Source organism: Sinohyriopsis cumingii, chromosome 13, assembly GCF_028554795.1.
Source record: "Sinohyriopsis cumingii isolate HCF-2022 chromosome 13, ASM2855479v2, whole genome shotgun sequence".
Taxonomy (NCBI): domain Eukaryota; kingdom Metazoa; phylum Mollusca; class Bivalvia; order Unionida; family Unionidae; genus Sinohyriopsis; species Sinohyriopsis cumingii.
Window position 1 is genome coordinate 13,719,991 of NC_142973.1, and position 27,390 is coordinate 13,747,380.

Here is a 27,390-nt window from a genome sequence, read left to right on the forward strand (position 1 = left end):
AAGCAAATAGGATGGCTATTAAAATAGCCTTTTTAAAAAACTACTACAGTAAACTGATTTGACAGGCATGTCTTTATTGTTCAGGGACTCCACCAAATTTCAACCTTGGTTTCCGACAAAAACCATTTTCATCGGTACTTCTTACAACAGATACCCCTCATTTTGATAAAATTCTATGAAAAATCTATGTATATGCACCACTTTTTAAACAAATCCAGTTTTCTTCAGGAGTATTTGTAAAACTATTATATAGATTAAAACGGGGCAAACTGTACCAACCAGATACAGTTCTACTAATATCATGACTAGCAATATAGGACCATTATCGGCACCACTGCAACTCAGACTAAAGGTTTTTATTCCCAGATTTAAGCAGAACGAAAATTTTAAAATCTTGTCGAGTCACCATCAGTCTTGAAATTCATACAAAAATCATGACGGTTGGCAACACTTATGACTGGATGACTCACAAATGTCTTTCCAATGTCCTCAACACGGGTCTGTGGATTTTATTGATTTAGTCCTCAAGCTAACTAAAACAAGTTTCATCCCTACCCAAGCAACAGTTAAGAAATATGGCAGAAAATGCAGAGCCTGGGTTCGAACCATAAGCAAACAATATTTTTAAAAAACAACAAAACTATAAGCGTAGTAAAATTGAAATAAAACTGCACTCCATGGGAATTATGATGTACTGCTATTTAATTGGAGTCCAACAATTTCTCGTTTTCAGGAAGGGGTCCAAACTTTTTCTTAAAATATTTACATCTTTCAATAGATTGGAAATAAAATCTTGCAACCAAAATTATACCCCATTATATAGATGATATTCGCTTGAAATAATGGATACATTTTTTCACAAGATGAAATAAATCCATTACTCGCAGCAAGCAAATTTATATATATATATAGGTTCAATTAAAAATGGAAAAAGGTTTTGTATTGACCAGAAATTAAAACGACAAGATGGTAATGGTACCAAATAAAGTTTCCCATATATAACAGATTGAAGTAGTATAGTTCTTACTGGATCCCACACAATTTGCTATGCAGGTTTTGCGATTATTTGCTCAGAAAATATAAACAGTAATACAATTCTCCAAGGTCAAAGTAAATTGACACATCTTTAATGGGAGACAGCCCTATTTACTGCTTGACTAATGGGGAGCTAGTTGCCAAAGTGTAGACAGTGAAACTTTGGGACGCCAACACTTGGGCAAGATATTTATCGGAAATGGCCATTAAGCATGAAACACTAGTAGAAATTATTTAGTGAGAGTTTAAACAAATTTGCAAAAAATTCAAATTAACTGCTCTACTAAAACCCTTGGGATGATTCAGTCTTACAAAGAAATACTTGTATCTAACCAATTACCATACACAGGCAAGTAACAAAAATAATATTTTCTATAAATCCAGAATTGTTCTAAAAGTTGTATTTGGCCAGAACATCTTTTACAACATCTGACCACCACCTTAGTATCAACGAAATGTCAAACTTGTTATTATAGGATGATATATTTTATTTTATTTGTAATATTCAAATTTGTTTTGTTGTTGGTTTGTGTTTATTGCAGTTTTTCTGTTAAACCATGCACATCTAAGTAATTCTGTACTTAAAAAAAACCCCACCGGTATTAAGTTACATTGTACTTTAAAAATCCAATGAATGTTAATGCAACATGCAGTTTCCCTGACTTCCAAAACTACAGTCTCTATATATGCCAGAGCAGAAGAAAGGGACAAAAAAAAGAAGAAGAGAAGACGGGTGTCTTGCAATTTTTTTTTATTATCCATCATCTTCTATTTACTCCTGAAAAGAAAAAAAGATCCAGTGTTAATGGTCGAAAGGAAGGTATTGTGCATTATTACTACTTTTATAAATGCAGGCATAAAAAATGGTCACAGTGATGTAAAGTTTAACTTCTGATTCAGCTTGATGGACTTGATGCTGTTGAAGTGTTTCAAAATGTTTGAAAAAACAAGGAAAGCCATCACTCAACTATTGTTAGAATATATAGAACACCTCACGACTTGGAAAACGATAAATGCTCAGATTAAACATGAAAAATGAAGCATTTCTCCCATCATTGTGCCTTTCAAACATTAAGGTGGTCCAGAAATTCACTCTATACTAAAAATTTTCAATTCCATGATACTGTAACTTAAGAGGAAATCACTCCTCCATGGAGGCCACTTTCTAGCAATGGTTCTAAAAAAGTTTACTTAATATATTGTGCTCTAAATAAAGAGTTGCTCAATCTCAATACCTATCGTCCCGTTTTTGACAGTAATCTATTTGCAAGGCTAACATATTTTACAAAAACAGTTGCAGTATGAATCAAACTAAAAAACTTGCATTTCCAAAGTTCAATGAATAATTCTTTGTTTTCTGGTGCACAGTAAATGACTATTTTTATGAGACTATTTTAAACATTACAATTTTTCATCACTTTATATTATCCGCATTTTCCCACGACTTTCTTCTGCCCTCTTTTAGTATGGGTCAAATCAGTTCACCCCAAAACAGTTTGTCCAGAATGAACCTGCTTTACAACATCAATTTAAATCTAGTCTGATGAAAAGTATTTCTCATGGCACAATTAATACGCATAGATCTTGCCTGTAGTCAAGCTCAACCCAATCTTTAAGATAAATATATTTAAAAAAGTTTTATCAAGACCGGATGAGAACATTTTTTTACAGAAAGATCAGAATCCAATGCAAGGTCATTCATATGTAGATCTTGTACAGAGTCTGCTCAAGATGAGCCTTTTAACCAAGCTTGATCAAATTATTCAAAAACTTTTAGAGCAATGCAAGCCAAGCCAATCAAATGCAAAATCATTTCATTAACATGCACATCTTGACAAAAAGGTGCAGTCTCCTGTAGCAAGAAGCTCAGTGCTGTTCCATTTATGCAAATATGGTAACAGGGAAGATACTTAAATATGTCATGGTACTCAGATTACAGTTTCTATTTTTTTTTTAAATGATACAAAAATTTCAATTCCATCTTTGGGTGCCTGCTCCACATTAATAGTGCCTTCACTGGGTCCCAAGTACATTTTACTAGAACAGCCCTCAGCTAATCAGATCCTATATTATCATATTAATGCAGCTTGCACTAATGATAGAAGATTAAAAATAGTCTCTACAGTGGTAATAAGCTCTGCCAGAGCGGCATCGTCTTCATTTAGGACCAACTGTACTCAAATGTATTGTTATGAACTCATTTTATTTTAACTTTCTGTTATAGAAAAGTTGTGGCTACTGTCAGATCATTTTCATTCTGGACTAACTTGACAATATCTTTGGTGGAAACTTGGCAGGATGATAAGCTATCCAGCAGCAATAACTAGAATTTCAAGATGGAGGGTGTCAGATCAGCATTGTTTTCATTTAGAACCAACTATACACCAAAAGATGTCTTCTGATGAAAAATGTGTAAAGATTGTCGTTGTGGTGGTTATTTTGGGAGCAAGATCAGCATAGTTCTCAACTAAAGGCCAATATATTTTAGTGAAAACCCCATTTCTTTAATAAGATCACGTGTTTAGGAATAGCAATAACAAGATTTTCACGACACAGAGCAGCCTTCCATTTATGTTAGAGTGGCATCATTTCTAAATGGATGCAACTAGATCTTAGATAGAATATGCATGTAAAGTTTCATGGCAATTCTCCAAAAAGTTTAGGAGTAGCAATTTGTGCTAATGAATGGATGAGACGAGACAACAGACCATCCCATAAGCTCTTCCGGTTTAAGACATGCAGACCTTGAGCTCTTCTTGTCTATGACATGAAGACCTAATAAAGAGATACTGAATGTACATACAATGATCACTGTAAAAATGGCCATGTAAGAACTACTTACATCTGGAACCTCCAACTCGCCAGAATTGATCTTGTCAATGATGTCATGTGGATTGCTACCCTCAACACGGCAACCAACTGACTGACACGTACCTGGAATCAATAGTGTTTAGACATTACTATCTATCCACTCACTTTATAAAAAATTTATATGGACTACCAACTGACTGACACGTACCTGGAACCAATAGTGTGTAGACATTACTATCTATCAACTCACTTTATACAAAATTTATATGGATCTTTTAAAAAATACTTGACAAACTTCTAACAAGATCAGCATCCTACAATTAAGCATCTTCTAAAGATCTTCAAATGATCCATGCACTTGTCAAAACCACTTCAGTATCTATAACAGCCCAAAGGGTGGTAGATGAATCGGACAAATTAAACAGCAAATTTAATTAGCTGGTGTTTGTTTATTTGAGCCCCAATGTCTCACAAGGAAAATTTCTAATTAGGTTACTTAATTTTTTTTTTTAAAACCAAACTTACAAATTATGCATCCATATAACATGTTTAACCAATATAGCCTGTTTCTTGAATTTTTATGTTTATTAATGGTTTCAGCATTGGTTCTCCCTTTGGCCGATTAAAGTTTCACAGGAACATTTCTACCAAATGCATTTACAATGACTACAGTATTGAGGACATTTACAATTGATATCCTCCCTACTGCCAGTACACCACCATACAAATAGTTATTGGCTATATCTAATAAATTGCAACTAGCATGTGTAAAGTACTGCCAAGTACCATGTGACAGCCATTTTAACACACATCATGTGGAGGGCTAACCTGTAGACAAATGGGCTTATACACACTACCTGTTATATAACTATTTTACATCTTATCCAAGATTTTTGAATTAAATCCTGAAGTTTTAAAATTGTGCTATTTATAGCTTGTCTTGCACATATGCAGACCTGCCAACCCTAACAAGACCATCTAAGGCAGTACATTTTTTTCAGCAAGTTTGACCAGTCTTCAGTAAGATGTAACAAAATATCATTCTGCTTTGTAAAGTTGGAAAAAGTTTGGTATTGGAAACTGATGCAGCGATGGTAGATATTACGATCAGTTCCAAACTCTGTGCAATGACTTGTTGCTATTTCTCCAGGGTTCATACAGAATTCTGAATGATAAATCTGAAGACTTCCCCAAACTTTCAAAGACCACAAACATAGATTTCCAAGACCGAATTTTGCTATTATGTTGTATACAAGTTATGTTATATGAGAAAACAAATGCAAAATATTACAATACTGATGAATGATGAAATGAAACTAAACGGGTCATCAAAAGAAAGAAACCAGGAAAACTCGACTACATCCGAATCTAACAACCTTGTTTAATTTTATTTGTGATTATGGAAAGAAATTAAAATGTTTGGGTTTATTTCAATTTTCAAAGACTCTGAAAGACCTCATTTTTCCAAAACTGTCAAAGACCTTCAAAGACCATATGAACCCTTCTCTCAACTCGATTTTTTCCACTGCAAATGACTCCAACCGACACGTGATGTCCACATCACGTAATTGTGTCACTTCCTACTGTTACTAACAACAATCTGAATATTCATTTTATCCTTCTGTACTGATTATTAACACTTTCTAAAAGGCTTATTTTCCATTTCATCAACATGTATTGCTTGCCATTTTTGAATTTTTTTTAAATCAACAGTTTGATCATGCAAACGCTTTGCATGAAAAATTGTGTGCAGTTTAAAGCATCTGGTACTAATGTAAGTTCCCAAACTAAATCTACTGAATCAAATAAGAAACCCAGAAGCAAATAAAAAATGGATGAGCAAATTATCCAGATTTTACAACAATTATATTTCGTAGTAATTGGGTCATATTCAGTAAAGTAGATTTTGAAAAGTCTTTTCAAAGTTCTTTTTTTAACAGCAAGCTTACCCAGTATTTCTTTGACTGTACCAGTTAGAGTTTTTGCCATACTCCTTTCTCTCATTGTCCTTCCAATTTTGACTACATCATCAAAGGTAATGTTCCCTGAGTGCTTCACTGAAAGAGAAGAAAAAAAAGATGGGACCTTGTGTAAAGCAACTAATTTCTTCATTTTATGCAATGGTCACTTTCCATTACACTTCCTGCTCAAAACATTTCTGTCCAAGTTATGGAAGGAAACACCTGATGGCTTTCTGCAAAAATAATCCCCCAAGATAAATGCAAGTTCCATCAAAGGATTTTACTACAAATAAATTTCTGCAGTTTTTCCTTTTATTCCAGAAAAATACTAAGGGTTGGCAGCCTGACTTTTGCCAAATGATCATTAAGTCTACAAATTCGTTGACGAGCATGACAACATGCTCAGACAATGTTGTATTATATCACTCTCATTCTTTTCTAATTTATGAAGTACTACTGATTTGTCCTTTTCCTGATCCAACATGTTTTGAAGTTTAAAAAAGATCCAACATCTTTCAGAAATGTAATATCCATCAATAGCATCGATAAAGCCTGTTGAGCTTAACATTTGGTAGCATTTCTTCGCTGGGTTTGGTACTGTGACTAGGAAGAGTAGAGATTTTAAGTTTTTAAAGATGGCTCCCACATCTTGGGTCAGAATGATACCATCTTTATTTAGGACTAACAAGATACCAAAATAATTTATGTGGTGCAAACCCATAGATACCAACCCCTGGCGAGGAATCCAAGTGGATAAAAAGTGTAATCAGAGCAGAAAAAAGATTAATCCACATAACACATGATAAAAATTAAATGTGCATATGCACAAAATGATTTATTTATCCCTCTGGATTTTAACATCAATTATTGCTTAAAGTTTTCGTATATAACACTTTAAGCTTTAAAAAGCAACAGACTCGCATACTGCAGTTCAAAACACTTTGTACCAGCTGAGACAATAAATGTTTTGCACACCAGTAGAGCACCAAGTGCTGGGTTACAGAGTCTGGATCTGAATTCAGTTTTACTTTTGCGAACAATACTGAACAATCTTTCAGTCAGTATAAGAAAGGTAAAGAACCAATATTCCTTTCATAACAAGACCAAGAAGAGGAAATTTATATCTTCCAGTTATTGGGTCTTTTAGCTGGGAAATATGATGAAACAAATCAACTCTGTCCACATAAGTACATTGTCAGGTAAAGTGCCAACTTGATACTTCAGGGGTTCTCCTTCTAATTTATCAGCAGCCTTTCCCTGCAGTATGGTGCATTATGTGACAGAGACAACCTGATGTGAACAATGATAGAAACATTTTTCAAAATATAGAATGCAACTCCTTTATGAATTCATCACTGGTGCAGTATCAGCTGAAAACCCCATACAGTTCTGCCAACTTGCATTTATTCAAAGCATTATCAAGCAAAATAAAAATGTTTTCTCCAGTGGAATCTACTGTTAATTCTCACAATTAAGAATAGCACAGACTTTGCCCTTTTGTCATCATAATCACTAATGTCTGTTGCAATACTAAACGACCCAATTTTCATGGCTACTGCAATTTTAAGTGAAGTATCTTCTGCTAAACACCTAACAATATTAGATGATTGTTCTTGCACATGCATATTTTCTGCAATGTTGGAATTAGGAAACATCCGTTTGAACAAAGGACCAATGTAGTCTTTAACTGCTAGGGGTAGTCAGTGTTCCATTAAGAACTCGGTACATAATGCCTCTACATTTATAAAATTCGTGTCCACAATTTAGTTCTGCTGTAAAAAAGAAGTTACCTTAGTATTGGAGTTAGTAAATCAAGCTAATTCATGGATTCTTTGTTTTAACCACAATGACCAATATTAAGATCCTTTCCACACAGCCTGCAAGGGGCGTGAAGCTGCCTTAAAGTAGAAGGCTGTATTGTGTAATTTATGTATTCATCTCTGAATCAATTTTTCATCTTTTCCTAATCCATCTGGGAAATTATTTGAAAAACATTTTTGCCTGAACACATGCATCGACTAGAATCAATCTAACGACTTTTGGCACCAAGTACCTACAGACTGGTTCTGTACCAGATATAAATTTGAACAAAGAATCTGCAAGTAAAGATTACAAGTTAGAAAACCAGTCTTTTCTCTCCTGACGAAGCCATACAGCTGCTATATATAGAAACAGAGGTCAAAAGTTTGAAAACAAAACCAGCACGTTTCTTGGAAATAGGGCAGCTGCTATAAATAGAACATAACACTGTTAGGAAAGTGCATGCAAGTCTATGGACAAGTGTACTCTTATGTTGTATTTATACAGAAGCCATCTTTTCTAGAATACAGTCTGTGGGATTAATGGAATGTTAATAAAAATGAAGAAAAAAACAAATTATTTAAAAAAATTTGGGAGGGGGATATACCGAAAACGCGTACTCCGAATACATCTACACGTAAGGTGTCAATTTTATGGAAAAAAGCGTTAATGGTTCATACGTATCCAAACCCCATGCCAGTAAGATTGTTCAGAAGAGTAGCAATAACAAGGTTTTCAAGGAGGAGGATATGGTGACTCTAAAAAATGAATACCATTTTCATCCAGGACAAACTATGCATCACATGTTATTAGTGAATACCTGACACTGACAATTGCACCCATTCTGAACTGGAAACATCAGGATTTTAGGAACTGTCACTGTATGAGACATATTGTATGTCTGAACAATGCCATTTTCATTTAGGTCCAACTTGTAGTGGAAAGCTTCATGGCAATACTCCAAGTAATTAGGAGGAATAACAATAAAGTTTTGATGATGGATGGACAGATCATGGACAGCTGGTGAAAAGATGATGAACAGGAGGCTATCATACAAGCTCTTCTGATCTCTGACCACTATAGCTACAAATTGTAAAGAAAGCTGCGGTTGCATAATAAATTAGACAATATTCTCTCAGGTGATACCAGTCAGATCACAGGGTGGCCAACTCAAGTAGTAATGGCTGAAAAACTTTCATCAACCCCTCTACATTACATCCAGAATATTACTTGAACATGTCCTCTAATAAACAAGTGTTAACATGCTGACGCTACATACCATTCTTGACCTTTTTCCTGTCCCTGGGGGGTTCCTTAAGGGCTTTGATGATGAGAGAGGCAGCACTGGGAACCACCTCAACCTTCGCATTTCGGTTCTGGACCACCAACTTCACTGTGATCTTCAGACCCTTCCACTCGGCAGTATTCTTAGCAATGTCATCACCAACCTTTTTAGGGGACTGGAAGAAAATATCAACTAGGTATAAACTTTCATTTGATCAGACAAAACATAACCCATTTTACTACAAAGCTTGCATCTGGTACCTGCAGCTTTTTTTTTTAAAAAGTGCAATAAGTGTACTGGAGAGGCAGGTAACATCTTAAGTAACTTGTTTTTCATACTCTCTGACATATTATGTATATTAAATTTAAATGTTCGTTTATTGGTTTAAATTATTTTTATGTTTCATTGCATGCTATTGTAATGTAACATTGTATGCTGGACTGACTTTGTCTAAAATTAAGCGAATTTCTGCTTGTCTTTTTTATTTTTTAAATTTTCATTTACGTAAACAATATTAGCTTCACTGTTCTGTGTGTACGGCCATTATTATCAGGATTATTATTCAGGTAAACAAGATGGAGTACAATGTTGATCAGGGTCAGGGTTTTGGAGATTCCTAAGTGAATTTTGTAGTGTGTTGTAAATAAACAAGGCTCATTAGATCATTCTAGAAGGTTATTTTCCATTAGGTAATGGTTGTTTTTAGAAATGCTAATTGTGACCCGAGGTCAAGCTGAGAACGATATTATCTTGTGACTGTAAGGATTTTAGCAGTCGTGCTTTAACAGCGAGCACTTTTATTATGTTGTGACCAGTTTGGGCTGAATTTTATTTTCTTCAAAATACTGAATTCAAGTTATTATTTTCTCTGGAAATACAAAAGTGCTCCGACAAAATTCTTGGACAATGCTATTCACTGGAATTTATACTAGATTCAAACCTGGAATAATATATCTCTGATTCAACAAGAGACTGTTGACACATCTGCACTTTGCAGGCCACAACAGACACGTCACCACCTTCAATTTTGGATCTCTTAGGGACTTGAACAGAGTTTGATTCAGGACTTTTTATTGCTAGGACTTGTGTCTTTAATTCTTGGATTATTTTTGGATTTAATTCGCAATACCATATGTTCTTTTTTCTCATTTTTTCCACAATTTGTATACTAGGGAAATAAATTGTTTAATTTTAGAAAGATTGTTGTCTTCACTCTTTTCTGTTACTTATTTTAAGAGCATAGACTTATAACATGTGCTTGGAAAAAATATCATGAGCTCTCTTTATAACTAGTGCTTATTATTAGGCTTGATGGGGGAGGAGAGATTGATCCAGAAACAAAATCAACCACGGTTGGAATAGGAGACTGCGCCAACTCACCACAGGTTGGTGCAAGTCCACAAGCTCATCAAAGCTGGATGGGAAGCAAACTCAGTCTCTGACATATCCAGGTCAACAACTAATTAAATGAAACACTTAGTTCCATAAATACATAAGAACTGCTACTATGGAAGCTGTTGCTGATTTTCTAGTTTAACTCATTTTCTAGATTGCCAATTTATACAATAGGCATCCTGTACAACAAACTGCAAAATCATCAAGTTTAAAAAATATTTCATCTTATTTTACCCATTCAAGATGAAAAATACAAAGATGCCAATATGCTGAACATTATAAATCTGAACCTCTACCTTGCATCATCCCATTTTCATCTATCTTGACCTATACAGAATGAAGTCATTTCGCTGCAACATTAGAGGCCAGTAGAGACTTGGAAAGAGTCATTACAAACAGTAACACCTGTACACTGACAAATTTCAATAACCTGCTTCAACTTTTGACCATTAAACTGGCCACATCAGAGTTTTCAGTACCAACGCATTATAAGCTATGAAATGGAAGTGGTAACATACATACCAGACCAAGGGGACCAATCTTGGGAGCCAGGGAAGATGTAGCAGGCACTTCTCCACCCACAGCCTTCACGTACACTGACAAAAGAAAGAATATCTTAACATTATGTGCAAAACATAGGCATACAACATAATTTATGCACCAGGAGCAATATCCAGATTGTTCGTCCACGTATGAAAATTTTACACAGTTGCAACTTAAATTATGATATGAACAACAGAACTGGGTTAATTTTGCAAAACTCGAGTTCGATGAAAGCTTCCATGACTGAAAACATTGTCAGCAAATTGAAAACTTTTTAAAGTTTTCTGTTAAGGAAAATTGGGGGAATCGTAAAAATCTTGTAAGTTTTCTTAAGATCTTAGTTTACCAAGGTTTCAGTCTCAAGAGATTTCATTGTATAATGTTATCTTCAATGTTTGCAGCATATAGGAACCCATGCTTACATCAGAAAGTAAGACAGCTCGGGTTAGCTACAGAAATATTCTTGCATGATTTAAATTCCAACATGGCCAATGAAGATGACCAGCAAGAATGCAGATCATGCTCTCTGAACAAGTTTTTGACATTTAGACAACTAAGGCAAGGTGCACCTGGGGTATGGTTCATTGTCAGCCATCTTCTAAAAAACCATAGAACAATTTGTGACTTTTTAACGAAGCTCAATGATCAGAAACCATTTACTGGACTTCACACGACCGTGACCACGATTATGCAGATCCCAGAAGCTACTTCTTTATTACCCAATATAAAAGCACTCCACAAACTTTGGCCAGGGAACTCGCTATATAATCAATGTTATTCTGCAAAACCCAGTTTTCTTCAAGACACAACAACACTGTCCTTTTGCCTCCAAAATAGACTTTTTCATACAAGTCATCCACAAACTTTGGTCCAGGTATCAGCCATGTTCTAAAGCAAACTTGTTACATAAAATCTTCTTGCAATCAGATACATTGACCTTTCGACTCCCCCCCCCCCCCAATCAACTGGCCTCCTTCTTATACAATGTGAAAGTCCTCAACAAATATGACAAGATGTAGATTGAAAGCTGCAATCATTTCCCTTCTTTGTCTTCAACTTTTGACCCCAAAATAAATTGGCTTCTTCCTCAACCCAAGTGCAAACCATCTACAAAATAAATGATGCAGAAAAAATGTTATTCTGCGGAAACAATTGGTCTTCTTTCAGTGACCTTTACTGCTGGACACAAATTGATACACTTCTTCCTCACAAGCGAAAGCCGTCCACAAATTTGGAGTTGGCATGTAGAACTAATGTGACACAGAATCAATGGCCTTGACATCTGACCCCAAAATCATAAAGGTTAATTGTTATCCCAAGTACAAACCACAAGTTTAGCACCAAATTCAACTTGAGGCATATTTCTTATTTAGCAATTATTTTAAAACCATAATTTACAACTTGTTTCAGTAAAACTTTGGGGCAAATCTTGTGGGTTTGAAAGAAGGATGTACCTTGAATTATTGTTACATCTGCACCAACAGTAATGAATAACTCTATTCTACTTTGTGAAAGCAAGCTAAATATGACAAGAACTATAAATGTTTGCAGTTTGGATGTTCCCATGCTTACAGACAAAAAGTAAGCCAGGAGGGCCAAACACAAAATTGCTGTAGCATGCCTAGAATCCTACTTTGCCACATTTAATCATGGCAAGTGGAAGCAATGACATGCATAGTGACTATGTTTGTATGGTCGTGTTGTTTTAATTGCTTTATACCCGACCTGCCACCCATAATTAGACCTTCTCAGTAAGGCCATCAATTATTTCCTCCCAAGTTGGACTAGTTTTCAAGCAGGTACAAAATATGTACTGCTAATGTCATGCTGGAAAAAGGATATTTAAAAGTCCACGTCAGATGCAGGACTGATGTAGCGGCAGTAAACAATGTGTTCAAGTAATAAGTTTGTAAAGTTTACCTGAATCTTAATTACCTCCCATAGTTTCACAAACCCTTCACAAGTAAATGGCTTGTTGCTATTTATTAACATGATGTAATTCTAAAAATAATGTACATTTCACATAGTCCATGACCATTACATTTCCCGCCACGTGTCTAACACACCTGTCCACTAATGTAATTGTAGTCCTTCCTGCCATTTTCCCCAACGATCTGAATATTCCCTTTTATTCTCCAGAGCTGATGCCAGAATTTTTATCGGGGGGTGGGGGTGGAGGTACAATGCCTAATGGGAGCGAACAAGTGACAACATTATTACAAGGTATATGCATACTGAATTAAAGACGAGCATTTAATGGCTTTATATCACTTCTTTGACAACATATATACAAAGTATCTGCATACTCAATTCAGTTTGCTGTGCTGGTAAATATTCTCTGCTTCTTCAAAGTATTCAAAGCCTCTAAATATGGTCTATATAACCCCCTTGTATCGGAATACTCGTCAGTTTATTTACTTTCTGATGTCGAGAGCAATGTCAATTCTATTGTGTGAACTAAATGCCCTCTCACATTAAGTTATTTGTAACTAGAAAACCACAGCAATTTTAAATAAATTGCTGAACTGGTCTTCATGGTATACATATTTTTTACAAGTCAATCATGTTGTCCCTAGGTCACTGCTGTTGTAGGATGCCATTTTTTGGTCAGTAATTGGATCCTGACCAAACCTGGACAAGCTGAAATCCACAACAATTATATTTTTCATATTATTTGGCGATTATTTTAAAGTCTAAAATATATGACTCATTTCAGTAAAACCTTTGGGCAAATCTTGTGGGTTTGCACATCTGAAAGGAGGTTGCACCTTGGTAAATTGTTATATCTGCACCAATGATGACACAGACAGTAGTGAAAGTGTGCCAAAAATGGCAAGAACTAAAAGTGTTTGCAGTTTGGATGTTCCCATGCTTACAGACAAAAAGTAAGCCAGGAGGGCCAAACACAAAAATTGCTGTAGCATGCCTAGAATCCTACTTTGCCACATTTAATCATGGCAAGTGGAAGCAATGACATGCATAGTGGCTATGTTTGTGTGGTCACATTTTTTTGTTTTTTAAATTGCTTTACACCATCAAGGGGAAATATAAGACAGTGACCTTCTGTTGTATGGAAGCAGTACCACACTCTAGCATGATGAAAAGTAGACAGATGTTGCTCTACAATGATTCCAAATAATCTAGACTGTCTACAGAATAGAGAAAGAAAAACATTTTTTGAGACCTGTCAAAATGGATTTTCTGTCCAGATTTTTTACTTTTTGGTTTGAGATCTGAAGCAAACCAGTCTGAACCACATAGAAACAAGTACATCTTTGCAAAAGGTAGGACAAGTAGAAGAGTTGGAGTAAAAACAGTTACCAGGACACAAAAATGATGTCACAAATAACCCTTTACCTCATATAAGGGGCTTCTGTCATCTCTACCTGATCTGAATGGAAGCCAATTTGAATGCCTCTACACCCTTCTGATGGAAGCACGTTTGGACACCTGCTGTCAACATCATACATTTTTACCTGGTTGTCATAGCACCACCTTCAGAGTAAACCCCTATTAGATACTACATTCACTGACGTGAACAGCCAATACATCACATCATGTGGTCACTGTTTAAGTTCTAGTCATAATCTGCTATTTCAAGTTAACTGGGTCGCATTTGGCAGTCTCAAAAATGAGTTTTTATAGTTTATCAGATTCTGATGATTCAGTGATGTAGATGTTGACAAAGAACTGCAAAATTCCCAGTATGAGAAATGGCACCTATGACACGGTTTCACTGCAGTGTATCCCCCTAGAAATGCAAAACTGAGAGTCAAAAGTCTCTTTGGTGTCAAAACGGGGGGTCATAATCAGTTTTAAAAAAAACGTTGGTATCAAAACGGAGTCTCTGAAGCACAAATGAGGGTAAAGGGAAACACTGCAATGGCTTGACAGTGAACAAGTTCTATCAAGATTTTAAAGCACATAAAAAATTCTCCAGTGAAATATAATTATAAGCTATAATGATCAGATTTTACTCTTAAATCTCTCAATACAAAATCGTCGTGTACCAAAAATGTAAAATGGTTAAAATTGATGATCAATGTAACATACATTACACTGCTGTAACAGCCAAGAGGCAGATCAATGTGTATCGTGTCAACTAGGTAACAGGTGTTCTATTTATACTGCACTGCACTGTGGAACTTTGGCTTCCTATGCAGTTGACATAGATGTACCATACTCTTTAAACGGTTAAGGGATAAGAAAAGAAAAAAATCCACCTTTTACTCTTTTGCATATTGCACAATAGAAAATGCCAATTAAATTATATTTCTAGCACAACTAGGTATCTGGCTAAATGAAAATCTCATGGAATCAAATGTTCTGGGATGTATTCAGATGTAACTCCCAAAATAAATTTCCTACTCCCATTTCAGGCGTTAATTGCTAAAACCAGAAAATTCAACCCAAATCACCAAACCTGGACAAAACCAATATTCAGACATGACCAGAATATTTTCACATTTGGGGTTTCTTTTATTCTCAAGACCCTAGTTTATTACTTGTTTCAGTGTGACTTCTTGTGTATTTATTTGCAGGACAAAGTACATCCATAGTGTTTTATCGGTGCTAATAATGACACCTGTGGTAGTCAATAGCTCTGCTATGTAAAGATGAGCTAAAAATTACAAGAATGCGAGATGTTCGTGATTTGGGCCAAATACAAAATACTCTCACATACTTAGAATCCACCTTTGCCAAACTTTATCATGGCATATGGAAGTAGAGGCATGCAAAGCAGGGCCTTAACATTTAATTTTTGATCAAATGTTTCCAGGACCAGTAGAACCCTAAATTGCCCAGGTATGCACAAGTCAAGGACTGGTGCAACAGGAAATATTTACTACAGTGCATAAACATAAATGAAAGAAAGAAAAAAATTAATGCAAAACAAAAATTTCAGACAACTACCTTATTGTCAATGACGCTAAGGATACCTTTCTGTAGCTTAATAGGTTACGACTCCTTAGTCTTAGTTTTCAACCTTATCAGAAGACTTTCATCAGAGGAATGACTCCTGGACTGGAGTCACATGATCAAATATTCTACTGATTGATGTGAGGCTCGCAAATTTACTATCCCATAATTAAGTTGCCTATCCCCATTCTAATACAATTCTGATTAAAATCAGATCACTCTTATACATCAAGATCTGACAGCAACCACTTTGGAGACATGTTCTGGTAAACCTAGGTCATTACCATAATTGTGCATTAATGTGCAACGAACAATTCACTTTCAGATTTCTGAAAGCTGCATTTCCATTGGCTAATTCAAATGTCACCAAAGCTTGACCCTTAAAGCACTCGTCAGATCGTCATGCAACAGCAGCAGAGATCTGATTTAAATCTGACTGATGCTAATACCTACTGTGTGGTTTTCAATAATAATACAATCTACCTCGCACCCCAACAAAAATGTTCAAAAACCTACAATAGGGTGAGAAAGGTCAGAGGAAGTGGTATACCCCCAAGTTGGTAAATGATTTCAATCATCAACAGAAGTTGCTTACAACTTTAACCAAAATGCCTTCTACATAGGAAATTTTAACAATGTATCCATCTACTACACTACTACAGTATCTTTTCATTTCATCAATTTGGCCCTTTACTTTTTTGGTGGGTTTATTGGCAGACAATATGCCAGTTGTTTGTAGCTTTCAGGAACCTGTCCAGACACAATTGACTAGACAGGAGGGTTCACTACAATTTATTTATCTAGCAGGATTTTTCTACCCAACATGTCAACAAAAGTCTAACAAGCTGAAGTGCCGAATCATGCCAATATATATATCAATGCAGACAGATGTTTCCAAAGAGGTTTTGAAGAAAATTTCCAGGTCTTTTCCAGGATGAAATTCAATATATTTAGGAGTCACTTGTGAACATACCAAACAGAATTAAATAACATTTTAGCTCACAACACACATTTTTCAAATCAAAAGTCGTTTCAATTTTACGAGTCTCTCAAAACATCTGAATCAGACGTAGGACCATCTACTGAACATTGTTCAATTACAACACAAGGGGCCATCCATTTAGGATGTATGCAAAAATCTGGCAAAGCTTGACCACTCCCCCTCCATGTACACATGCATACTTTTTATCACACCCCAGTTGCGTATGTACGCTTGATGCACCCCCACCCACCTCCCGAATTCTATAGAACTACCTATATTTAACCTACCTACAGATATGAGCGAGGATTAGTAGTATTAAAGTGTTTAATAAAACAGTCCAATGACGTCGAATATCTGGCTGCGTCGAAGAAATAAGCTGCATAACCTTAACTCATTCAGCCCTGGAGGTTTTTGTCGTTTTTGCCTGAAATGCGAGTAGGAAAGATATTTTGGGGGACATTTCTGATTACATCGTAATACTTCGGCTTTCAACAGATTTTCCATGAGACTAATGCCTAGTTGTATTAGAAATATCGTTTTCCATTGGTTATTTTGCATGCACATGAGCAGAAGAGTAAAAGCTGGAGTTCTTTTTTTTTTTTGCTTAATGGACCTATCATTTTCATATGGAGACCACTCTTTATTCCAAATGCCCATCTTAGCCTAGTTTTTTGTCTGTGTGCAGTTCAGACCGGTCTTCCTTAGATCTGAGGCCAAAAGGACTAAAATCCAGACATAAAATCCGATTCCAACCATGAGCAAATTTTGGGTGGGAAAAAAAAAACGGGTCCAAAACATTAAGTTTTTATGTCTGTATTTTGTAGTGCAACTAGAACATCCAGATTATTTGGTATCATTGTTGAGCTACATCAGTCTGCTTTTTTGTAATACCACCCAATTTGCTTATCTTAAATGACCTTGATGCTTCAGAGCTCGGAAATAGGGTACAGCCTCATCATGCCTACAGGCGGGATTGGGGCCGAATAAGTTTAAAAGTTTGTCTAGTGTCCACTAAAATTCAAATGCTGACTGAACCCAGTCGAACAGGTTAGATATTAGACAAAACTATTATCAAGGTTTCCACCACCCATTTCCTATGCGTAAATACATTATCAGTAGACCCTCCCCATATGCAAGCGTACGCATTTGGGTTACCCCCATCCATGTGTACATACTAAATGGACTGCCCATAACTGATGATATTGAATAACTGGTTAAGATTATGCTGTATTTGTAAGTGTATTTCTACGTGAAGGTCCAAATTTATGCAATTGCTGAATTACAAATCAATTATGAAAGCAAAGATCCACCTGTTTTGTTAAATTTCAAACAAATTTGAAAAATATACATGTGCATGATAAAGTCAACACTTCTTATCAATGCATGAAGAAAAAAAACGAGAAAGTATTTGAATCTTGATATATTTTAAAAAAATGATTTCAAAACCCAATTAATCTGTGCCAATAAAACCAAAATCAACAAAACTTAAATTCTCCATCACTTAAAAAAGACGATCAAAATTTTGAGTTAAAACAAACAAAATGATATACAACTGCTTAAAAGGATTGCATCTGATGTCAAATCCACTTATGTCTGCTTGTAATCCAACCAAGCCCTAAACCCACATTAACACGCACTGGGGTGTGCGTCGTTCTTAAAATCTACCAAATATATAAAACAACAATTTTCCATTTCTCCTTTAACCTATTTTTGAATGAACAGATATTTAAAGTTTCAAGTTACACGGCATAACAATTTAGCACCAATGTACAGCTCAGAGATTATACATTTAGATTGCAACAAAATCTGATTTTTTATGTATAAGTAATGTCATTTTCCGACATTATCTCCAGACTTTACTAAGACTCAAACTTTATGTGCCAAGCTAAACTTCACCTACAATTTAAGTTGCCACTCGCAGGTTTCAGAAAATCCCATTTTCAATACGATTTCACTTCAACCTCGTAACCCTCATATATGTCCAAAAACATGAAATGTGGGTGTGAAAGGTCAGCAAAAACTCTTGGGGTTTTTTTTATATAGAAACTTGGTACATTGCTATACTGGTCAAATATTTAAATCGTCAACAAAAGTTGTTGGCAACATTCCCCTTAACGGCCAGCAGGCCTAAAAGCCATCTACACCACAAATTCTAACACTGTATCTATCTACTATAAATCTGTAGCAAGGTATCAATCTATCTACTATAAATCTGTAGCAAGGTATCAATCTACTATAATGCTACAATATTCTTCACTTCAACTTGACCCTGTTTTTTTTTTACCTTCTATAGATATTATGCCAGTGTTTGTAGTTTTCAGGAACCTGTCCAGACACAACAGACTAGATAGGAGGGTTCACTACAATTTATTTCTCTAGCATGATTTTTTTTACCCAACATGTCAACAAAAGTCTAACAAGCTGAAGTGCCAAATCATGCACACACACACACACATATATATATATATATATATATATATATATATATGAAGGTACATGGTTCCCACGCTTTTTTAAAGAACAAATTTCCAAGATTGAATTCTTTGTTTTCAAGGATGGCTTGTGACCATTACCAAATGTAATTAAACATTCAAGCTCAGACAATGTACTTTTTTCAAATCAAAAGCTGTCCTATTTCAAAAGTCATATCTGAATCCGACATGGAACTCTATGTAATAAAACACAATATGTATGACTAGAAACGAGTCTCATCACTAAAAATTCATACAAATTTACATATTTCAATTTATAGAAATCAGAATAAAAATGTAAACTGTACCTGCTGAACTGCATTGTTGGTACGAGGAAGCAACAAAAGAATGAACAGAGATTAGTTCTGTGCTCTTTTCTCACTTTTAATTCAAAAGAAGCATGCACCCCAACATAAATGTCCAAAAACCTATAATCAGGGTTAGTTGCATATTTCTTTCAACATTTTCAAGGTTCATTATTACATTAATTTTAAAAGATACATAAATGACACTATATGTAAACACAAGCTAATACTTACTATTACTCCATACGAGGAACATTTCTTGCACATTTATTTAAAAAAATAAAAAAATAAAACATGAAGTCAATAGTATGATCATTGATATCTTTCCCATTAATATTAAACATCCTACATCTGGGCATTAGAATAATGCAGTTAGTGAACAAAATTCATTTTACCGTCTAAACTACACTATTTACAAAGTCCAAAATATTTCAGAGTAAATTTTTCAGTTCTTGTAGCTTATCAGGCTGTTTTTCAAGAGCTCAAAGTTTGGCGATTTTGTCCTTGTCACTTTTTCTCAAATTATTCTGATGTCATGATAAAGGAAACTTTCCTATGGATCTTTGCTTTCAATGCATAGTCATCAGAAACAGCTGTCATTGTCTCAGTGTCTTTCAGTACCTTCCTTTCTTCTTCCCTCATCCCCATAAACAAAAAAAAATAAAGATATTTGTTTTTTATATGGCTTCTTTAAAAACAGTGTATGGATTATATGAACTATTTCATATTAGATATATTAATATTTCTCTCAGCCTAGCTGCATTCTATATTTTTAGATTTATTGTGTTCATTGCAAATATCGTCTGTCCTATTTCCACTCAATCATAAAATTAAGACTATATACAGTTTTTAAAACTTGAATCTGTGTTCAAAGACATACCTCTTTCATCAAAAATGATTTCATGCTGAAGGCTTCTTGTTTTGCCTATAGTAAGCACCATTACTTGGGGGGGGGGAAGGGGGTTCAGCTGCATGTGACCATGAAGAACTCTCTCCCATTGTATGCAAATCAATATACTTCTGGCATAATTTGAATTTTGCAACGGTCTCTGAGAAAAATCTCATAATCCAAACTTTGTATTTCTTCATCTAGCCATTGAAATTGGGATCAGCAGCCAGCCATGTCTAAGTGAATGATTCAAATTTTAACAAGATACATCCGGGCTTTGTATGATCGAAAGTTCAAAATGTACAACTGTGCAGTGGCCAGTTATGGAAAAATTTGTTCCAACAAACTTAACAAGAGATTGTTTTGTCGGTTTTTTCCATTTCTTTTTATTTAATTCTGTTGGACAAAAACTACTCAATTCCTTTTGGTTTCATGAAAATCAAGGCTTTTCAAGGTCTCGAGGGAACAATTAATTTTTCAAGGCTTTTCAATGCTTTCAAGGTTCACTATGGACCCTGTATAATGGAGTGGGAAAGGTCAGAAGAAACTATCACAATTGTGGTATATTGCCAAGTTGGTAAAAATATTTGAATTGTCAACATAAGTTGCGTGCGTACCTAGCAGTGGGCTTAAAAGCCTTGTACATCACAAATTTTAATATCGCATCCATCTCCTGTAAATCTGTAAAAGTGTATCCATCTACTATAATGCTACAAATATTTTTCATCTTTTTGACTTGGCCATGCACTCTGGGGAAGGGGTCCTCATATTCTGAGTTTTCTCTGACCCTTGCCACCCCATTTTTGATATCTGGACATTTATGTTGGGTGTAGGGTTAGAGTCCATTCCCTATCAAAAAGTTGGAATTCGTCGACACCATTTGGTGTCAACATGGGGTAGCCGCTTACTACCCGGCCCAGCAAACTTGAATGACCTTTCATCAAAATATACCTGCATGAAATTGATAGTAACATGATTAATTTTCTCAGAAATTGAGATCATAGCATTATGTCTTTAATCCACTGACAGACAAGACGAAAGTACATCACTGCTGAAATTTGACCTGGATCTGGTCATTTACATTCCTAGTCACATGACTACACAATTCTCACAACCTACATGTCAATGACACCAGAGGTCATACAGTCACGTGATATCAACAATACACCATTTCTAGTGTTGCTGCAGGAGAATAAATTGAACATATAAATGAAAGTCACAAAAAAATGTTTCAGAAAAATGAAAAAACTAAATGTTTCAGCAATCTGAAGAAAACCAGATTCACTACGCAGAGGGCACATGTCAATGTATCAAGTGACACCATCAAAAACAACACCGACACATGCTCAGTACTTCATGAAAATTGTTTTCTCCACCCTGCTGCAATACCGACAGGTTTCTGGTCGTTGTTCTCAGAATAAATATGTTGAGAATTAAGTGTGCATTATATTTATTTACAAACATTAAGTGACTTCTATATAATGTCCAACAACTTTGGAAATTTGTTTATTGTTGGTATCACGTGACTATATGACCTCACATGTCATCGAGATGTAAGTTGAGAGATTTGTATACTCATGCGACTCGGAATGCAAATGGCCAGATCCAGGTCAAATTTCAGCAAGGACGTACTTTCATCTCGTCTGTCAGCAGACTGAAGACATGACAAATGCTATGCACACGATTTGAGAAAATAAATCATTATCCTGTTGATTGCATGCAGGTGTATCTTGATGAAAATTCCTTTGGAGTTTGCAGAGTTGGCTAGTAAGTGGCTACCCCATGCTGGCACCAAATGGTGTCAGCGAATTCCAACTTTTCGATTGGGAATGGACTCTGACTCTACACACCAACATAAATGTACAAATATCAAAAATGGGGTGACAAGGGTCAGGAAATTCGGACTAGGGTCCTCAATACATAATATGCCAGCTGTTTGTAGCTTTCAGGAACCTGTCCAGACACAATTGACTAGACAGGAGGGTTCACTACAATTTATTTATCTAGCATGATTTTTCTACCCAACATGTCAACAAAAGTCTAACAAGCTGAAGTGCCGAATCATGCGAATATATACAGGTGTATGTATATGGTTTCCACAGGTTTTTAAATAAAACTTTTCAAGTTCTTTTCCAGGACGAAATTTAATTTTTTCTCAATTATGACCATTACTAAAGAGAACTACATATTTTGGCTTAGACTACATGTTCCAAAAAACTTTCTATTTCAAGTCTATGAATCACACATGTGACTATGCACTAAACCACAAACTGTATGACAAGAAACAAGATTGACCACTGAGAATTCATATAAATTTTCATGTCATTGCAATTTACAGAATAACAATGTTAACTTGACTTGCTGAGCTGAGTTATATTGGTACGAGGAAACAAAAGAATGAACTGAAATTAGTCATGTGTTTTCTCCCAATATACACAATAAATTTTGCACGATATACAAAGTAAACACTTCCCATCACAGTATATAAAAAAATAAAATAAATGCCAAGTATTAGAACCTTAACTTGTAAAGAAAACTTTTAACCCTTAATTAATCATGAAACCAAAAAGAAAAATAGATAAATTTTTCAAAGAAACTAAACTTAAGACAATCTGGTTAAAAATAGATTAAAAGAAATGCTTTACAAAAAGGGTAACTTAAATTTTTATGAGACCATCAAAGTTATATACTACTGTATAAAAAAAAAATGATCAACTTTTTTTTGTACAATCCACATCTGCTCATCTCATAAATCAGTCCCAAAACATGCGATTCTCACAGTGGCCATGATCGCTCTAACATGATATGCAAGTGAAACGTGCCAAGTGGATTACTGTCCTCTTATCATCCCATCCCCCCATCCCACCCTGTACCAATATCAGCAATCCTTCTTTGTGGACAGGGTACTAACATGTGTAGCAACAGCGCAACCTGGTGTGATTCACACCCTGTGCTTTTTCAACATTTTCCTCACATACTAAAGAAATTAAATATTCCTCTTATTTAATACCAGAATTGCTGCATATATTTTAAGAAATACATGTAGAATATTGTGAAATTTCTTTTGATCATTTTTATTTATTACTTCCATTTTCAGCATAGTTTTTGTGTGCCATACAAGAAATTGATACTTTTTTGGAAATATGAAGAGACTGTAGTAATTGTATAAATATGGTATACATTGAATAATGTGTCGTAGAACATCCATGCAAGGAACAGAAAGCCTTGTCTTGAAAACAAATCACCAACAGAATCTCATGTTAAGGTGGACATGGTATAGTCCAACATGTAAGACCTTGATGCTGATATTTATGTTTTGGACATCTAGGTCTTACTGTGCAAATAATGGTGCTGTATGGCAATGTTCCCATGTCATTTAACATCAGAACAAGAAGTCAAATTTTCAGGATTATCATACTGCACACTTGGCAGCTCATACTGGTGCTTTTCTACTAATTAAAGTTACGTTTTAGTCAGACTCTACTTACTCTGTTGTCTTTTTCCTACTAAATTCAAATTCCTATAAAAGCAAATGGACATGTTTTCAAGTTCCGCTGGCCTATATTTGAGTTGGCTGGAATGTGACGGAAGCCGGAAATACCTAAATCAGTTAAAAGGATGACAAGAATCTTGAACAAAACAAAACTAAACACTTTCTTCAATATTAATATATTTTTATTCGTTTCATGAAATAAGTATACCTCAACATTCCTGGCTTCTGTCACATTCCAGCCAACTGAAATGTAGGCTAGTACTAATATTAGTATCCATACTCCTACCTCGTGGACAGGGTACTAACATGAGCATATACGCGTCAATGGAGCAAGCCAGGTGTGATTCAAACCCGGCGCTCTTTTAGCCTAATATCAACAATTTGAACATATTCTTTGCACATAATGTAATAAATTTAGTAGTCTTATTTAATACCGGAAGTATCACAAATCATTGTAGAAACAGTTGTAAAATCTTGTTTACCTTTTTTTAATCCGATATTTTTGTTTATATCGTCTGCCATGTTAGTTAAAAAATGATTACTTCCGTTCTCAACCTCAATTGTTTGTGTTCCATATAAGGACACTGAGGCCTTACTTGGAAACAAAAACAAATTGTAGTAAAAATATGGCATGGTCGAGTCAGAAATTCTGTGAATTAAAAGTAAATACATTTATCTGCAACTCTGAAATTTCACCAAGAAGCCATTATTCGACACTTGACTGATAATAACACAGCATAGAATATTAAAATATGGTCTGGCAAGCCTTACATAGAAATGGGGTCACGGTGAGACTCTTGCGTTATCTGTCATGGTGGACAAGGTAAGGTTAGTCTAACCATGCCAATTTGTTTTATCGTGCAAGGCTTAATAAATTCAAAATAAGCCAAACTTCTTTCACATTACATTATATGGGATAAGTTCATAGCCTCAACCACAAGTCGAGGCTACAACATCGTAGCTAAAATGTAGGCCGTCAAAACTTGAAAACAGGTCCATTTCTTTTATGACAATTTGAATTAATTCGAGAAAAGACATCTGAGTAAGTAAAGTCTGACTAAAACATTATGACTTTACTTTGTAGAAAAGCATCATTTCTGGCTGTCAGTTGTGTGAGATATTTCTGAAAGTCTGACTTTCGTTGTTTGTCAACATCAAAACATATTACACAACGCATTTAGGCAGCAAGACCTAGACACCCAAAACATAAATTGACCGAAAGGTAAGAGCTGAACAACCTCGAGTCTGTAGTTCAACAATAAGCCTGTTTCAAGAGTTAACATTGCACTTGTGCAACAATGTAACCTGCAATCAGCACCAAATTCACCAAAATCAATTTGTTTTTGCCACCAAAATTAAAACGCATCACAATGTACATTAACAATATTTACTGCGGACTCGAGGTTGTTCGGATCTTACCTTTCAGTCATTGGTGAAATCCAAGACTATCCAAATGCAAAATGGTATCTGTCCAAACCGGCGAACAATTATTGCATTTTCTCCATTATGTCACAAACCGAACAAAGTGTGTCCTGCTATTTTGAAAATTGAACTATTCTTGATTATGACTGGCTCAAGATGGAAATTAGCAGATGCAATTAGGATAAACTAGCAGTGTTTAACTACCGTGTGGTGCGAACTGGTGTCTTCCATTGTGCTTTATTGTTGCTGGTTAGAACCCCCACCCCTCGATTCAAGGACGGATACTCCAAATTTTTTTTGCAACGAACCCTTGTGCCTCTGCTTAGGTCGATTTTAATTCATCTTTATTGTCGTTGGCAATAGTTTTATTTGCTTCACTGTAAGGTACAGAATCGGATCGTAGCCTCAACCACGTTGTGGCTATGATATTGTAGCTACCACTCCCCAACCCCTGCAACGACCCTAGTTGACGCTAGTACCAAGATAGACTAAAGTCAAGAATACATATTGATCACTGGTGTTACAGGAGAGTAACTGCAACTTTACAACCCGATGCTTGAGGGTTTAATTCAATAGTGTATGTAGATGAAATGACCAAAGAGACAAGATGAACCTCAACTAATGATGAAACTTCAAACCCTTGCACCACTGCGCCAATGTTAAACTGCTCAAAATGATAGACTCCCACCATCAACAGAACTTGAACCTGCAGATATTTTATTTCCATCTAACAGGATTATCATACCTTACGTGTTTTTTGTGACCTGGACTTGGTAATGACTTGTACATGTGCCACAGCAAAGGCTGTCCAATGCCGTGTTTCAGTCATCAATCATTTTCCCTCTAAAATCGTGCTTACCAATCAAAACAGCATTTGGATCAAACTTAGGAGGCATTTTCCTTGTATTTTCTGTTGTCTAATTTGGTCAATCTGACGGATCAAGTGTTGGATGAGCCCGATAGGACACGACCAAAAGTTTGTTGCACCTCACCGTCAGGGACGATTCGTTGCGAAAAGGATGTAATTAGTGTCAACTTCCGTTAAGTTCGATAACTCCGATATATTAAACAAGATTCGTTCAGAGGAAAAACATGTTAGTATGTGCAAATGTTTAGAAGCACGTTTGTATTTTTGAGGGCTTTATAGTAATGAATAAGTTTTAAAAGCCAATACAAAAATAAAGATGAAAGTATTAAAAAGATGAGATCTTTAAAATACAAAATGTATTTTCATATAGAGATAAAATTGTGCACTATAATGATATAAGTCGGGATAGGATACTGACAAGTGCAATACATTCTTAACATGTAACAAGGAATGCACACTTGGGTAAACTAAATTTTCCATTAGTCATCTCTTACCACATGACCGAAGATGCACCGGGTATATTCTACATCTAGAGACCTGTCTACGGCTAAGTTGTCTTTCCGCTTACCAATACAGAGAGCTTAATGGTCTTCTGCACGGATTGAATTATATTATTGTGATACATCAAAAGACAGTTGGCACATCTCCACACTCTATACACTAGCATATTAACACATTCAGTGTTGGATCGCATTTGGAATAAAACTGGAATTGAAATAGAACTGTATTTATTTGGACTTGTGTTAGAATATTTAGGACTGTTAATTCACAATACTCTTTTTAAATTTTCACTTTGTATTTTAGGGAAATATATTATTTGTTGAATTTTACAAAACTTGTTGATTTTCACTCTTTTCTGTTACTTAGTTTAAGACCACAGAGTCCTAATGCTATACATTAATATTAATAATAAAACTATCTTCCTTATTTTTCTACTGTCCTATGCTACCACACAAGTTATACCTCTTATCCCTGTATTACATCCTTGTCATCCAACATCTTCCACCCTCCTCATAATCCCTACAACCTTGCAATATTATCATACACGATGAAGTGAAAGAAGAGAAAAGAGAGTGTGTCATGGAGAATCGATCAAGCCATTGGATGACAGTAATGGGTTTACAGTACTTTTAACATCACCAACACAGGCATCTTTCCAATATATGCATTAATCCCGTGTCGTTGCCAAAGAGGCGAAATTTAGAATTGT

General features: G+C 35.4%; 1 protein-coding gene across 1 annotated transcript; it reads right to left on the bottom strand.

Moving 5' to 3' along the window:
• Nucleotides 1-1,771: 1,771 nt before the first annotated feature.
• On the bottom strand, nt 1,772-26,345 carry LOC149784957 (large ribosomal subunit protein uL11-like). The gene is made up of 6 exons (XM_089978611.1): nt 26,172-26,345; nt 10,810-10,883; nt 8,887-9,067; nt 5,796-5,903; nt 3,878-3,969; nt 1,772-1,813 (listed from the first exon to the last, which is right to left on the bottom strand). Exons 1-6 carry the CDS (start codon nt 26,206-26,208, stop codon nt 1,808-1,810), a joined length of 498 nt encoding a protein of 165 aa, XP_089834737.1. The 5' UTR covers nt 26,209-26,345; the 3' UTR covers nt 1,772-1,807.
• Between the last annotated feature and the right edge of the window lie 1,045 nt (nt 26,346-27,390).